This window comes from Garra rufa, chromosome 1, assembly GCF_049309525.1.
Source record: "Garra rufa chromosome 1, GarRuf1.0, whole genome shotgun sequence".
Taxonomy (NCBI): Eukaryota; Metazoa; Chordata; class Actinopteri; order Cypriniformes; family Cyprinidae; genus Garra; species Garra rufa.
The window spans coordinates 16,819,164-16,836,120 of record NC_133361.1 but is presented as its reverse complement, the minus strand read 5'-3'; the positions used below and the strand labels follow the sequence as shown (position 1 = coordinate 16,836,120).

Below are 16,957 nucleotides of genomic sequence, written 5' to 3'. Positions count from 1 at the left end.
TTAAGTGTAATCGTGACAGAACGATCGACCGTAACAGTTTAATTTTTGTGAATTCCCCCGTTTTGTTTTGCGTCTTTTTTCAGTCTTTTGTTTCCGTCGTGTTCGTTACCAGATTTCACCACTATGAAACTTGCTTCCATCAACGTCCGTCCAAGGAGGGGAAACGCCATCCCGGACGGTTATACCACCTTTATATTCCAGGATGGCAGGGATCTGGAGGACTACGTGGAGGAGTTTATTAGCATTTGTCATCTTGCTAGCTGCGATGACGTCTGCCTTATGGAGGGATTTTGGTGTGGACTGGATGATGATCTCCGCTTCGTCATGCCCGAAGGCGAACCATGCTGGACCCTAACTCAATATATTAACATCTTGCTGAGTGCTTGGGGTTCAGAGCTCTGCCTTGACGAAGCGGAGGAGGATTACAACGCCGTCCAGTCACACCACGCAGACGTCTCGCAGCGCGACCCGGAACCCAGCCAATTACCACCCCGACCCGCGGAATATCAGCCTGAGCCCACCGCTGACGGAGAGCTACCGCCCGCCGCGACCAGCGTGCCATCGCGAGGAGGAGCGACAGAGCAGCTGATCGTCACGGAGCCAGAGTGGCACGAGGTGTCAGACCAGGTGTGTGAGCCGGCTGCAGTAACCGCGACGGTGGAGAAGTTAGTGGAAGTTGAGAATGCTAAGGACAGCATTACCCACTGCACCACCACTGAGGGTGAGCTTAATAGGATTCCGGGACATTTTTCTATAAACAATACTATGGACATTTCTGTGATTAATATGGATTTTTCTGAGGATGTTTGGACTAAACTTTCTATAATCTCTGAACTTGCTACACGTCATAATTTCCCACCCACCCTCCCTCAGTTACATCAGTTTAATAATGAATATGTTCCAGCCATGCCACCACTGCCACCTGTCAGTCCTTCTGCTCACCCTCAGCTCAATATCTGTGCAGTGGGTTCGCCGCAGGTCTGCCAGTCACCATCGGCGTCATGGCTGGAGGATTCCTCATCTCCGCCTCCAGCCTCAGAGTCCTGGACTCCGCCTCGGCCCTCCGAACCTGCGGCTCCACCCCGTCTCTCAGCTCCCTCGTCTCCACCGTCGCCCGTCGGTCCACCAGCTTCACCGCGCTCCATCGTCCTTCCGGCTCCGCCTCCGTCTGTCGTCATCCCACCTTCGCCTAAGGATTCCACTCCTCCGGCTATGCCTCGTCGCTCCATCCCACCGGCTCCGTGGAACTCCTCCATCCCTCTGGCACAGCCTCAGTCCTCTGTCGCTCCGGTTCCGCCGCGGACCTCCGGATCTCCGCCTCCACCTTGGTCGCCAGAGCCTTGGGTTCCACCTTGGCCCTCCGGATCCTCGGTGTCGCCCGGGATCATCGGCTCTCCGTCTCCGCCTTGGGCTCTACCACCACCTGCTCCGCCTCCGTCGGTCGGCCCCCAGAAGTCGTCAGCCCACTCTCCACCATGGCTCCTCCCTCCATCGGCTCCACCGTGGGGATACATCACCATGGATTATTCAGTCACCACCTTGGACTTCACCTTTTTCCCTCCTCCCGGGAGTCCGTCCTCCGCCAAAACCCCCTCCTAGAACATTGGACATTATCTTTCTTGTTGGTCGGCGCGAGGACGCGCCTTTCCGGGAGGGGGTGTAATGTCACACCCCTGGACTTTGAGTTGGTTTCTCCCATCCATTTCCCCCCGCTGTTTTCTGTTACTTGGTTTTTTCCCATCATTGCCAACACCTGTGTTTGTAATCACCATGTCTATTTAATGTGTGTGCTTTCCATTATGTCTTGTCGATCGTTAAATGTTACCACGCTGTGTTCCTGTATCTGCCTGCTTCCCTTGGATTATTAAATACCTTCACTTTTACTCCGTCGTTGTTCGTGTGTTAAGTGTAATCGTGACACTCGCTTTAGTAGTGACGTGATCAGTGAGCGGAGGCTGAATTTTTTAACAAAGATGGAGGAGAAAATGATTGTTGCTGTGTGCGGACACCCAGAGATGTACGATACAACATCCTTTTTTATGGAAACAGGAATAAAAAGGATCTTGCTTGGAAGAAAGTGAGTGAAGAGTTCGAAGAAACTGGTAAATTATAAAAAAAAGTTCTTTACTCATTATGCATATTGAGACTACAAGTTAGCTAAAGCCGGCATATCTCCATTCGTTTCAAAGCCGGCATACTTCCAAAAAATGTGAATGCACCTTTAGGCTAGAGTTAACAAAATGTTTAAACAAAAAAAATCTGCTATTTTATACTGTATCTATCTATATTAATCATCGTGTCAATCATCTAGCAGGATCACTCTTGTGCGCTGTTGCACCTGCTGTATCATCCTGAAGCGGAGGATTATCTGTTGTTCCGCTGAAATACATTGATATTTTTTCTATAAAAATTTTTTTCATTATACCAAATAAAAAAAACGAAAGGTGGGGCGTGGGCAAGTACGTTGGTGGATGGCCGAACGCCGTGAAACACAAACTTTTCAAACCTAAGTGTTATTTATTATATAACTGATATCAACATTTTACTTAAGCATCTACACTGACCACATTTATAATAACTGGCAAAGCTGGCAAAATTCATTTTTTCATTTGTTCAGAAAACTAAAAAAACAAGATTTCGGCTCGATTTTTCATTTTTTTGGTTCAGGGGTAGAAAACGAATAAACAACTTCAAAATTCGTTTAAACATGTGGGCGGTCTCAAGATGCCCCTTTACGCCGATTGGTCAACCAAATCTGGACCGGTGACGCCATCCATTGTTCGTTCAACAAAATAAGACCATTATTTATTTATTTTAATTCTTTATTCTCTTTAATTCTTTTGCAGTCTTTAAACATATAAGGGAAATAACATTAATTATATCAAAATATATTAGACACCTAAAAATAATAAAATAGAAAAAGCAATAAGAAAATCACATGTAGTACATATACGTACAAATAGTTACAAATGATTCAAACAAAACATTTAAAGCTTTAAAATAATTTACAGCTTGTGCCGCATTATTTATTGTTTCTTTTTAACGAAAAGCAACCTGTGTAGGCTATATATATATATACAGTCAGGTCCATATATATATTTGGACACTGACACACTTTTCATAATTTTGGTTCTGTATGCCACTAGAATAGTTTTAAATGAAATATAGCATAAAATGCTAAGGAATTACAACCATTTTACACACAGACCCCCCATTTTCAGGGGCTCAAAAGTAATTGGACAAATAAATATAATCATAAATAAAATGTTCATTTTAAATATTTTGTTGAGAATCCTTTGCAGGCAATGACTGTCTTAAGTCTGGAACTCATGCACATCATCATAGACTGGGTTTTTTCTCATATGTGGTGATTTGCCAGGCCTTTACTGCAGCTGACTTCATTTGTTGTTGGTTTGTGGGTCTTTCTGCCTTTAGTTTTGTCTTCAGCAAGTGAAATGCATGCACAATTTGAAAATCAGAAGATTGACTTGGCCATTGCAGAACATTCCACCTTTTTACCTTTAAAACCTTCTGGGTTGCGTTTGCTGTATGTTTTAGGTCATAGTCCTTTTGTACTAATGAAGAGCCGCCCAAACAACTTTGCTCCATTTAACTGAATCTGGGCAGACTGTATATCCCTATACACTTCCGAATTCTTCCGGCTGCTTCTGTCTTCTGTCACATCATCACTAAAAACACCGGTAACCCAGTGCCACTGGAAGCCATGCATGCTCATGCCATTACAGTGCTCCACAATGTTCACAGATGATGTTGTAGGCTTTGGATCATGAGCTGTTCCAAGCCTGCTCCATACTTTTTTTGGGGAGTGAAGAAGTTTAATCAATATTTGTATGGAAAACGCTTCACTCTGATCACAGATCATCAGCCGTTAGTGGCTATTTTCAGCCCCAGCAAATGTGTTCCAGTAATGGCTGCAGCACGCCTACAACGATGGGCATTGTTTTTGGGTGGTCACGACTATTCCACTGAGTTCAAGGGCACAAAGCCCCATGGAAACGAGGATGGACTGTCGTGCCTTCCTCAGGAGAATGCGGATGATGTTAAGGTTGACACTGAGATGTTTCACATGTGCAAATAGAACCTTTACCAGTCACAAGTGCTCAAATTCAAAATGAGACACATCGAGACCCTGTACTGTCCAAGGTGTTTGAGCTGACCATGAAAGGATGGCCAGCTAAAGGAGATTGTCAACTGCTGGACTACTCGAATCGTTGTGAGCAGCTTTCTGTAACACAAGGATGTGTCATGTGGGGTACTCGAGTAATAGTGCCACATAAACTACAAGCCAAAGTATTCACTGCCTTACATGAAGGACAGTGTTGTCAAAATGAAAAACCTGGCCAGGAGCTATGTTTGGTGGCCTGGGCTAGATCGCCAAATTGAAGATCTTGCTAAGTCATGCTCTGGATGCCAACAGATTCAGCGACAGCCACAAGCAGCACCTTTACATGTGTGGGAATTTGCTACCAGTCCCTGGCAGCAAGTCCACATTGATTTTGCAGGTCCGTTTCTTGACAAAATGCTTCTGGTGGTAGTGGATGCATATTCAAAATGGCCAGAGGTATTTCCCATCAAAAATGCTACATCCACGATGACCGTAGAACTGCTCCGCACTTTGTTCTCCCGCACTGGCTTGCCAGAGCAGTTAGTCAGTGATAACGGTACACAGTTTACTTCAGAGGAATTCCAGTCGTTTGTCAAAAGCAATGGAATAAGGCACACAACATCTCTTCCTTACCATCCTGCTACGAACGGCCTGGCAGAACGCTTTGTTCAGTCCCTAAAACAGTTGCTAAAGGCCATGGGAGGAGAAAAAGTGCCTCTGCAAGAAAAGATTGCAAACTTTCTGCTGGCCTATAGAAATGCTGTGAATGCAACTACAGGTCAATCTCCAGCCACAATTTCCATGGGCAGAAGTCTTCGTTCACGTTTAGACAGCAAAACCCAAAATGATCAGTTCTCAGGACCTTACATGTTGGACAAAATATGCTTGCGAGAGACTACAGAACAACACAGCAAAAGTGGCAACCAGGCAAGATATTTCCAAGACTGGGCCCCTTACTTACACTGTACAAGTTGGTACCAACATGGTTTGGTGCAGACACATTGACCAGCTTTTGGATGCAACAGCCTCACAGGTTGATTCTTCTTAAAACATTGCAGAGAGTGTGGAAACATCTCAATGCCCTGATGAGTATGCTCTCAAAACACCAGAGTTCCCCTCTACAGCCACTGGTGTAACCGAATTAGAAACAGTGCAGTTGTCCAGTGCTCAGTCCTCATCTCAAAATGCAGTGCCTCAAGTGAAATGTTATCCGGAGCGTGTTCACAAACCGCCTGACAGACTGAACTTGTAGTTATTCACATATATATTTTCTAGTATGTGTGAAATAGCAGTTATATCTATTTGCACAGTTAAATAAGTTATGCATTGTTATGTTTTGAACGCCAGTGTTCTTTATGGTAAAAATAATGGTATGCAGCTTGTAGTGGGTACATCAATGCTGAAGGGGAGGAATTGTTGTATATTGAGTCAGCAACAAGTTGAGTTTTCTGCAGTGACACACCCTAGTGGTCAGGGGCGGATTAAGGTTGTCAGGGGCCCCTAGGCTGCTCTTTGTGTGAGCCCACCTCCCCACACACACACACACATTCCTTCAAGTGTAACTTTAGTAATTTACGTTTTTGTGCTCCACTTTAATGCTTTCTTTCAGCCATTCTGCCACTATGCCGACCAGCAATAGCAGTGACGTAAATGAAAATGATTGACATGATTTGACCAGCAGCAGCTGATTGGATAACCAATTCACATCTACCCAATCACCTGCTTGTTTTTTTTTTTAAGTTTCTTATGGGCCAATTAGGTCCGTCCTATGCACCGAAACTTTTTTACAATGCAACAAAATATTTAAAGAGCAAGCTATTAAAATCTATATTATGTATAGTCACAGATAATTTAACAGTATATTAGTCAGTAATTTTTATTAGGTTAAACAGTGATTAGATAACGTTTTTAATTTAACGTTCACAATTGGTCTGGCCCATCCAAACTGGAATCCCGGCGCCGTGCCGTGCCTGGTTCGCGCTTAAGTAAAAAAAAAAATATAAAAAATTGTCTGGCCAATCCGAGGCCCCCTGAACAGGCCCCTAGGCTGCAGCCTATGTAAGCCTGTGTGTTAATCCACGCCAGCTAGTGGTGTATATGTATGTGTTTTGTTGCAAAGGTGCAGTAAATCAGTAAAGACGTGTTCTGAGCAGCTCCGATGTGATTGTCTTACTTACTGTTATGTAAGTGCACAAACATAACATTTATCCTGCTAGATGATTCACACAACGATTAATATAGATAAATACAGTATAAAATAGCAGTTTTTTTGCTTAAACTCTAGCCTAATATTTGATTTCCCTGGGCCCACCCAGTAGGTGAACAATCGGTGGATGGCTCGAACAACGTGAAACACAGACTACAGACTATAATTTAAAGGTAAATGTTTTTACTTGTTACTGTATGTCATTATGTGAATAACAGTATGTCATAAATACATGCACCGTAATACCTTTGCTGTATCTCTGTGCCTATGTGTGTGTGTGTATTATATGCATGTATAGAAAATCATCAAATTGGACTCAGTGAATAAAGTCAGAATTATTTTACTTGTAAAACTGAATTAAAGTGTACTATTGAACATCCATACTGAGGTCAAAATGAAGCTCTCCACTCAAAACAATTCAATCTTGCTGAAAAACCAAACTTTGCTTTCAGACATGACACACAAATCCTCAAAAACAAACACACTACAACACAGTTTTACACACTGATGAGATAAATTCAAAAAATACAAATAAAAAACTTTTCACATGATGAACACAACAAATCTATTCCTTTGCAAGTGTTTTATTCCTTAATTTAATGTACTGTAGAGTACAGTACAAAACAGCAAAAAACAACAAAATAATTATTCTGCCCAGCATCCTGTCTTTGGTCTGGGACAGGCCAAAGAACCTCTTCAGCATCACAGGCTAAATTAGCCATGGCCAGGCAGCAGGGGTAAAATCCTCTTGCATGCCTGATCCAACCCTGGCACTCATCAACTAAAATATTTGAGACTGCTTGTCTTCTTGCCCTTGCCCTTCCTCTGTCTCTTACACTTTGTAGTCGTCATCGTCCTCCTTCTCCTCCTCCTCTTCCTCTTTCATCTCCTACTCTTCCTCTTCAAAATTACACTTTACTGTATGTGGAATATTGATTGAAAAAGACTGGATAGGATTCACAGTTACACTTGTACTAGTGGTCTGACAAAAAAATAAAAAATAAAATAAAATAAAAACACACAAGGTCATTGTGAAACTGAAAAAAAAAAAAAAGAAATATGGGCACAAAGGGGAAAATAAAAATGAGAAAGTCCACTGTCAGAATTTGTAACTCCTGCGTTGTCCTCTGTCTATATATGCTTCCCAATTGAAGGTTCATGAACTGTACCTTTGATCTCTTTCAGAGAACTGCTTTATCATTGGTTGATCTATATTATCTTCATTAGTGAAAGTCAAGATTCACTTGAATAATTCATGACAAATTTACAAAAAGTCTAATAGAAATGTGTAGAATATATGATTGACAGCTTATGACAACTAGATCAAAAATTTTGCATTTTAATGACTTATACGATGAGCTAATGACTTGATGTTTTGAGGTGTAAGACTATTGCACAGAGAACTACACTATATAATTCATTTTGAGCAACATGACAATAGCAACTGATAATGTAGGAAACCACTGACAAATGTACATAAGCATTTGTATGAATGTACCAAAGCAATCGCAACTTGATCAGATGAATGAGAAGTTCCCTTCCGGAGGGAACTCTACGCTGCGTCCTGGTGGACACTATGGGAACTGCCTTCAGCATGACCGGTTCTGAAACAAATGTATGAAACAACGACAGTGAACTTGACACTGGCCGGCGCCAGCCTATGACATCATCATCAGGCGCCTGCTAGTATAAAAGCAGGTGCCTGAGAGCACATTACCATCTTTTTGTCTTCAGAGTCCTCTGTTCTAAACGAGTGAGTACAGCGATGCCTAGAGAAAGAAAACTGTAGGAAGTGTGCGGATCCGTGTCAGAGAAATCTGACACTTGATGACGCACACGACCTTTTGTTTGATGTGTTTAGGTGTAAGAGCACGCGCGCTCGGCTCTAGAAGAGCGGAGCGCGTTCATTGTGAGAGTTTCACTTTGAAGAAACTCCATTCTCGTGTGGCCCTTTTCTCGAGGGAATCGGGCCATCCATCTGCCCCACGCTGCTCCGGTCCCGCCACAGCTGAGGCTGCTCGGCGGCCGAGATTGCGGGGCTCACGGGTGGAGCTGGCTGACGAGTTTGAGAGAGCGTTTAATCGCTCGCGCACGTCAGCCGGAGACGAGAATGCGCTGCTAGCGGATGATGTGTTGTCTCTCACATCCTCCGGTTCTGCAGCGAGTGCTCTTTTGGCTTCAAGCCAGGGCGAGCAGGAGGTTGAAATGGAACAAATATGAGCTCGTTTGAGCCCATGCAGCCTCTCTGCCCCGCATATGAAGAGTTGATGTCTGTTATGGACCGCGCGGCTGCCCGCTTGTATCTACAGTGGAAGCCCGCGAGGGAAGAGGCCGCTCTCGGCAGACTAGACGAGCGGCTTCTTCCGGGCCATGACAAAGCCAACTCCTGTGAGCCTCCCATTCCTTCCTGATCTGCTTAAGAGATCGAGAGGGAATGGGACAGGCCATATTCAGCCCGCATTCACAGGCATCGGCATGTGAATCATGCTGATGTCGAGGGAATGCACGGGCGCGGATATGTGACGATGTCTCTCGCTGACGGTTGCGAACTATCTCTCAGAGCGAGGGACATCGACCCTGAAGGCTCCAAAGCATATGCGGCAGTGGCCGGTGCTCCTCTGCACACGATGGCAGTGTTGCAGAGGCGCACCAGGCTGATCTGCTGAAAGATCTGGACCGAGCCCCGGGGGTTTGCATCCCTTGCCGGTCCACGCCTCCACCTAAACACCGGGGGGAAACCAGGCCCGTCCTGGCCCAAGGGCCAGAGACGAGGCCAGTGTGGGGCTACCTGCCCCTCCCTTTTCCCCTTGACTCCGGGGCTGGGCCAACAATGAGACTGAGGCTCCGTCTGTTGGCCCGGTATGTGAACAGTAAAGACACTTTAATAAAATATTCAAGCGTGTATGTGTATGTTTTCCTTTGTCTACCAGCTCCGCTTGGGTGATTACTATTGCAGTTTCGAGCTCCTCTTGAGTTCTACTGCCACCAAGTGCCGAGTGTAGCCAGGTCTCCCCTCGTTCTATAAAAGAAAACAGTGTGTAGAGACCTCCACTCGTAGAAACCCCCTCGTGGGTTAAGCGTTGTCAGGTTTTGAAACCTCCGCTAGAGTGAGCTTGGTATAGACATGATCCAACATACATATACATACGAGAATAACCCTCTTGAGCGTTGTCAAGCTGCTTCAGGCGGAGTATCGCTCTGCCGAAGCCTCCGCTCACTCAAACCCTGCTAAGAGTAATACTCTTTTTGCATGAGTGTGGTCAGGTACCTTCCCTGTGTATTTTCATATACACATATGTGAGACCTCCACTCTTGGGAGTTTGTGTGCTAGGGTGAATAGAGCGTTGTCAAGGCTCCCTCTCTGAGAGAGAGGTGTTTTACTGGAGCCTCCGCTCTCTTTAAAAAGCCCCGCTTTGAAGTAGAATTGAGTGTAGCAGGCCTAGGAGGCCTCCTCTCTGCGAAGTCCTCTGTGAAGAGAGACATAAAGAGAATACTTCTTAGCGGTGAATGTGGCAGGTCATTTTTAGACCTCCATTCATGAGAGCTTTTTACTGGGTCGAGTGTTGCTAGGCTCCCTCTACATGAGGGGTTTCTGTTAAGCCTCCACTTCCCAGAAATACAGGCCGGGAGAACACAAGGTTAAGGCAGCTTGTGAACTCTTTCCGTGGACCTGTCACTACAAGCGTTGAGTGTAAAACAAAGTAGGCCTCCCTTCTATGAGAGGGCGTGTATTCCAAGGCCTCCACTCGATAGAGCTTCCTCAGTTGAGCGTCGTCAGGCTTGTTATGTTCGAGAACTTAAAGCCTCCCTCACTGAAAGCTCCGCTTCCGGGTTCTGCTATCACCCGGGTTAATACAGGTGTCTTTCTCGCGAAACGCTTAGAGCACCTTCTTAAATCCACGTTTGTGGTGTTTGCTCACGCAAAGTCTTTGAGCACTCTCTGAAATCCACGCGAGTGGTGAGTGCACTAATTCAGGCACTTAACTAAAATCCATACTTATGGTAAGGTTCCTCCCGTAAAGGCAGGTTCCTTTCTCCTACGGACCACGCAGGTAATCCTCCGTGCCCGTTCTTCGAGTTGGTTCCAAAACCCTTAAGTTTTACAACTCCTTCGATAGCACAGTGTAATAGGTCTCCCTCTGTCACAGCCAACAGTACTGAGACCTTCACTCTCACAGTTATAGCAGCTGGCAGGCCCATGAGTGCCTCGCTGACTATCTTTTGGGGGAGTGCAGTCTTCCACTCACCAAAAACTAGTGTTGTAGGCTTCTCTCCTTGGAGATGCAGTCTCGGAGCCTCCACTACACAGAGCTAGATGATAAATGAGAATTTTTCATTATTGGCTCTGACTGTGAGTTTCTGCCTTTCTTGAGCGTCGAGTGTAGTCAGGCCTCCCCTCGCCTAGAGGGTTTTACCTGAGGCCTCCACTCTGAAGAGTTTCCTAGGGAGAGCGTCGTAGGCCTCCTCTCGCTTAGAGAGTCTTTCTGCTGAAGCCTCCCCTCTCCAGAAGCTCCGCTTTCAGGCTCCGCTATCGCCTAGAGACTGCAAATCTGGTGATCCTCGCTATGCTCAGGACACCTACTCAAAACCACATTTGTGGTGTTTGCTCACGCGAAGTCTTTGGGCATTCTCTAATCCAGATAGCGCTGCTAGCAGGATCGAGTGTCTGGCCTCCTCAGGCCTCACTCTCCAGGAGAGCTCCAAAATGAAGGTATTTCTGTCGCACAGGCTAGTCAGCCTCGCGGATGACCTTCAAGGCTAGAGTGTAGTTAGGTCATGAGACCTCCACTCTCAGAGTTCTTCCTTGCTAAGCACGGAGGTGCGTAAGGCTCCCTCTTTAGAAAGCCTCCACTCTCCAGACTCCACTCAGGCAGTACTGTCGTTTAGGCTGTTCAGCTTCGATGAACGCCTGCAGTGTTGAAGTGTAGTAGGTCTTGGGACCTCCACTCTTAGAGTCCTTCTGCTGCTCGCAGAACATTGCCAGCCTCACTCACTGAGTGTTGCCAGGCTTCCTTTCGGCGAAGCCTCCACTCCTCGGGAATCTCCACTTAGACAGGCCTGCTGCACAGGCTATTCAGCCTCACAGGCCGTCGTCAGTGTCAAGTGTAGTTAGGTCATGAGACCTCCACTCTGTAGATTCCCTCTGAGCAGAAGCTCCACTCGGGTAGTTCGGGTTGCATAGGCTATGCAGCCTCACTGAATACCCCCAGTGTCGAGTATAGGTTTTTTCCTCCGGGCGTGAGTGTAGCCAGGTCTCCCCTCACTGAAGGGCTACTCCTAAGAGCTGGTGGACTGAACGTTGTCAGGTTTCCTCTCTTTTTAGAGAGTCTTCTGTGAAGCCTCCGTTCTCCAGAGGCTCCGCCTCCAGTACTTCTAGGCGTGAGTGTAGTCAGGTCTCCCCTCACTGAAGGGTTGTTTGAGACCTCCACTCCTAAAGAGCTAGTGGATGGAATGTTGTCAGGTTTCCTCTCTTTTCAGAGAGTCGTTTATGAAGCCTCCATTCTCCAGAGGCTCCGCTTCCAGTACTTCTAAGCGTGAGTGTAGCCAGGTCTCCCCTCACTGCAGGGCTATGTGAGACCTCCACTCCTAAGAGCTAGTGGAGGGAATGTTGTCAGGTTTCCTCTCTTTTCAGAGAGTCTTTTATGAAGCCTCCATTCTCCAGAAGCTCCGCTTCCCCATCTATACCTGTAGCACTGAATGTTGTCAGGTCCCTAGAGCAGGCGTCCGCCCTGCCGAGACATCCATTCCCTAAACTCCGCCCCTTATGGTCAGGGCGTTTATGAGCTCCTTCACTTAGAGAGCTAAGTGTAGTAGGCTTCCTCTAGGCCTCCACGCTTGAGAGTTGCGTGCACAGGTAGCCGGGCTAGCCGTGGCAGGTCACTGGGCCCCAGCGACTCTCGCTGATGCAGGGGTGATTTCCTTCTTGACTCCTCATTCAGTCAGTTTGATCACCTATCCCTCGGCATGGCGGTGTTGGTATAATCGTTCCCATAGTGTCCACCAGGACGCAGCGTAGAGTTCCCTCCGGAAGGGAACGTCTCAGGTTACGTAGGTAACCCTAGTTCCCTGAGGACAGGGAACGAGACGCTGCGTCTCGTGGCCATGCCTCGGGCCCTGCACATACCTCCGTCAGACAAAAAGATGGTAATGTGCTCTCAGGCACCTGCTTTTATACTAGCAGGCGCCTGATGATGATGTCATAGGCTGGCGCCGGCCAGTGTCAAGTTCACTGTCGTTGGGTAAAGTCTAGAAGGGATACAGCTAAGGCTACTGGGCATGCGCACATCAGTCTAACGTTATTTTTGTCACACTGTACAACAATAATACTTTTTTTGTATTATAGTAAGGGCTAAGTTTAGGGTTGGGGTAGGTGCAGACGTTAATAAAACACAATCTAATAGGTAGAACAATTAATTTCATTGTTAGTTTCCGGTCTGAGCTGTATACCCTCTAGCCACAACCCTGTCGTTGTTTCATACATTTGTTTCAGATGTTGAACAAGTAGTTTTGACAATTTCATTTCTGATCTGAGAAATGCACCAAAGTGACTGAAAAAACTTTTATCCTTTTATCTCCATCAAAGGTTCTGATTGGTGTGTGCTAAATTTTGACTCCTAGTGTTTCCACTTGGGTAATTGTGTGCTAACTGAGCTCAAACTTCGCAGACTTGAGTGAACAGTATTGAATGCTTGTGCTTTCTAAATGTCCACATGGTGTAAGCACTGAGAAATGTAGGGATTTGTGTGTAGAGTTTTGAAGTAACAGTTTACCAAATATAACTCATGTGTCAAAGCAGGGAATAGTGTTTATTGTTTAGGGAAATGGGTGTGCTTTTTGAAAAATGGCGTTATAGTTTTGAAATTTTAGTTCAAAAGACTGGTTATAGTGTTTTAGCAATTGAGAAAATCTGTATCTTCATTAGTGAAAGTCAAGATTCACTTGAATAATTCATGGCAAATTTACAAAAAGTCTAATAGAAATGTGTAGAATATATGATTGACAGTTTACAGTTTTTTACAATCGTTTTTGCACTAATAACTGAACCTTAATGTCATTTTTCAAAACTCTAGATACAAAACTCAAAACAGTCATTATTTGTAACACAGGCTGTCCAGTGTTCAAAACTTTGCATATTGCGTTCATATCTTTAAAGAAGCCTTGCATTAGCAGAAGCATTGTTTTTCCTGGTGGTTTCCCAGCCTGACCAGACAGAAAAGTGGTCAATACCCCTCTAAAACCAGCCTGCTGAACAGCTATGACCAGCTAAAAACAGCCAAACAGCCTAGGCTGGTTTTGGATGGGTTTTTTTTCAGCAGGGCTAATTTGTGTACCAACGTACTTTATACGTTCTTTTTTTTTTTTTTTTTACCAGGGTAGCCATTAACTCATTAAAACCACAAAAGCAATAACGTAAAAATGACATCTTGCATTCAGTAATGTTGAATATGAAAATGTGTTCTGTAAAAGAGGTACATGGGGCCATAAAATCCATATCTGATAAAGAATGAAATATGACATCCATAGATACACGGTAAAAAATAAAAAAATAAAATAAATACTGCAGAGGTACAATTTTGTTCCTGGGCAACAAAACATATAAAGGTACATTTAAAGGTACACAATGGGTCCTTATTGTACAATTATGTACCCAAAAAATTGTACTCTTGGTAACACCCCAGTGACAGCTACTTGTACCCTAAAAGGTATAGTTTTGTACCGTTTTTTTTTTTTTTCTGCGAGTGTAGTGTGGTCCATCTGGGTCATATTCTGTGGTAACTGGTGTCAAATGATCTATCCTGAAACATGCACTATTTTCCATAAAAGCTATGCTTCAAGGGTAATGCAACAGTTACTTATCATTTTAAGCAGATGTATCAACTGATAGTTTAATCTTTGTAACAAAATGAATGCTTACTCATCTCAGATGTAATGTGTGAGTTGCATTTTGAAATAGTAATACTTTGATGTTAAGTCATTTTGAACAGGTGATTTAAGTTCAATGAACAAATGATCTTTGGCTTATATGTGTTGTATCCAAGCATTTGAAAAATGTGTTAAGTGGTTTGAAAAATGTGCATTTTGATCATTGGTTGTGAATTATGTGTCTAGAGTTTTGAAAAATGACATTACGGTTCTGTTATTAGTGCAAAAACGATTGTAAAAAACTGTAGGACAACTAGATCAAAAATTTTGCATTTAGGTAATGATTTATACGATGAGCTAATGACTTGATGTTTTGAGAGGTAAGACTATTGCACAGAGAACTACAGTATATAATACATTTTGAGCAACATGACAATAGCAACTGATAATGTAGGAAACTGCAGACAAATGTATATTTCATTTCTGATCTGAGAAATGCACCAAAGTGACTGAGAAAAACTTTTATCCTTTTATCTCCATCGAAGGTGCTGATTGTTGTGTGCTAAATTTTGACTCCTAGTGTTTCCACTTGGGTAATTGTTTGCTAATTGAGCTCAAACTTCGCAGACTTGAGTGAACAATATTGAATGCTTGTGCTTTCTAAATGACCTCATGGTGTAAGCACTGAGAAATGTAGGGATTTGTGTGTAAAGTTTTGAAGTAACAGTTCACCAAATATAACTCATGTGTCAAAGCAGGGAATAGTGTTTATAGTTTAGGGAAATGGGTGTGCTTTTTCAAAAATGGTGTTATAGTTTTGAAAATATAGTTCAAAAGACTGGTTATAGTGTTTTAGCAATTGAGAAAAACTGTAAAATATTTTTGATAAAATCCAAGAGATTTCTGACCCTGCATAGACAGCAAGGGTACCACCACGGTCAAGACAGAGAAGGGTAGTAATGACATTGTTGAAATTGTCCATGTGACATCTTTGGTTCAACTGTAATTTTATGAAACTATGAGATTAATTCTGTGCACAAAAGAAACTAAATTTGTATTCTCGTAGCATCATAAAATTAAGGTTGAATCGCTGATGTCACATGGACTATTTTAATAATGCTTTTACTACCCTTCTGTGTCTTGACCGTGGTAGGGCCCTTGCTGTCTATGCAAGGTCAGAAAGCTCTCAGATTTCATCCAAAACATTCTAATTTGTGATTTGAAGATGAACAAAGGTCTTACAGTTTTAGAATGACATGAGAGTGAGGAATTAATGACAGAATTTTCATTTTTGGGTGAACTAACCCTTTAAATGATACTGTGGCATATGTAGTCCATTCTGTAGAGACTGTGTCTGTTCCCTGAATACTGAGGACAAATAATATATTTACCAAGGGTTCTAAAAAAATCCTTATTGTGATTAAACCGGATCAAAATAAGCACAAATACGGGCAACAGCAGCTATAGTACTTGGCCTGTAATGAGGTTACAAAACTCTGGACTATTGATAATAGTGAGGATATATCAAAGTCCACTAAAGTATAAGTAGAGAATTTTTTGTATTTTATTCCATAACTTTGAAACAGTCTTCCTGATAATGTCCGGGGGTCAGGTACATCTTATTGTTTAAATTAATTTAAAATGCACATTTTTAGCCAAGCATTCACATAACACATCTCATAACATTGCACTAGAGTTATATGTCATTTAAATAAATCATCCTTTGTCTGAAATAATATGAACAACTGCTATGCTAATCTTTCTTCTTTTGCTTTTCTGTTTCTTTCTCTGGATGCCCATCCCAAGGTTACCAGAGGTTACGCCAGTTCTAGATTGGATCCAGCCTTACTTGTGAAGACTTCAGAAGACGGCAACACTCAACAAGACTTCAGATGATGCCAACTGTACATGGACATACAAAACTGTGAAATATTATTCTTATATTGCCTTTAAGGGTACACTCTAAAAAGTGCTGGGTTATTTTTGTAAACATATTGCTGGGTTAATTGTGCTGGGTCAAAATATTGGGTTGTTTGAGGCACTGTAAACACACAGTTGGGTTGATCATGCTGGGTCAAATGGACTATGAGGGGTTCTTTCACTATGAACACCTGGGTTGGGTTATTTTGACCCAACCGGTTTGTTTATTTTTTTCACTTCATCGAACATTCTGGATTCTTCACTCGTCTCCTCCCCAGGCGGTCACGCACCTCGCAGCAAGCAGGATTATAAGGTAAATTAATAATATAATTATATAATTATTTACCTTTATTTTTAATAAGTTGTGTTTTAGAGCACACTGATTTCACTGTTTAATGCCAAATTTGATATGTCGCTGTGCGGGGTTGGCATTTTATTCCGTGAATGACGACCGTTGTAACTTAAGCAGCCTAGCGATGTACTTTTTTGCCTCAACAATCGCTTTATTGTTATATAAAGTGTGTGTGTGTGTGTGTGTGTGTGTGTGTGTGTAGTGTTATTTGTATAACTTACAGTATACATATGGCCTTTATTTTAACGCCTTATGGATAGAGTAGGTCAGAAATACGGGGGTAAGTTCCTTTACTGTCTGCATACTGTATGTATGGCTTTGTAATGTTTTGTCAAAATTAGATAATTTCATACAAAAATTGTTCTTTTAAGGGCATATTTTTTTCAAGTAAATGTCTGCGACGTGCCGAATCCAACGATAGATCCATATGTTTTATGTTGAGCATTTTCGCGCTTTTTTCCTTGAGGTAACTTGCATTAGCTAAAACGCT

At 43.4% G+C, this 16,957-nt stretch overlaps 1 protein-coding gene across 1 annotated transcript in view; it reads left to right on the top strand.

The window, feature by feature from the left end:
• LOC141291755 (uncharacterized) overlaps positions 1-4,099 on the top strand; it is a 15,423-nt gene extending 11,324 nt beyond the window's left edge. Inside the window, exons 12-13 of the mRNA XM_073823862.1 lie at positions 113-721; positions 3,879-4,099. Of these exons, the coding sequence (XP_073679963.1) occupies positions 113-721; positions 3,879-4,099 (830 nt within the window). The remainder of the gene's footprint in view (positions 1-112; positions 722-3,878) is intronic.
• Positions 4,100-16,957: the final 12,858 nt, after the last annotated feature.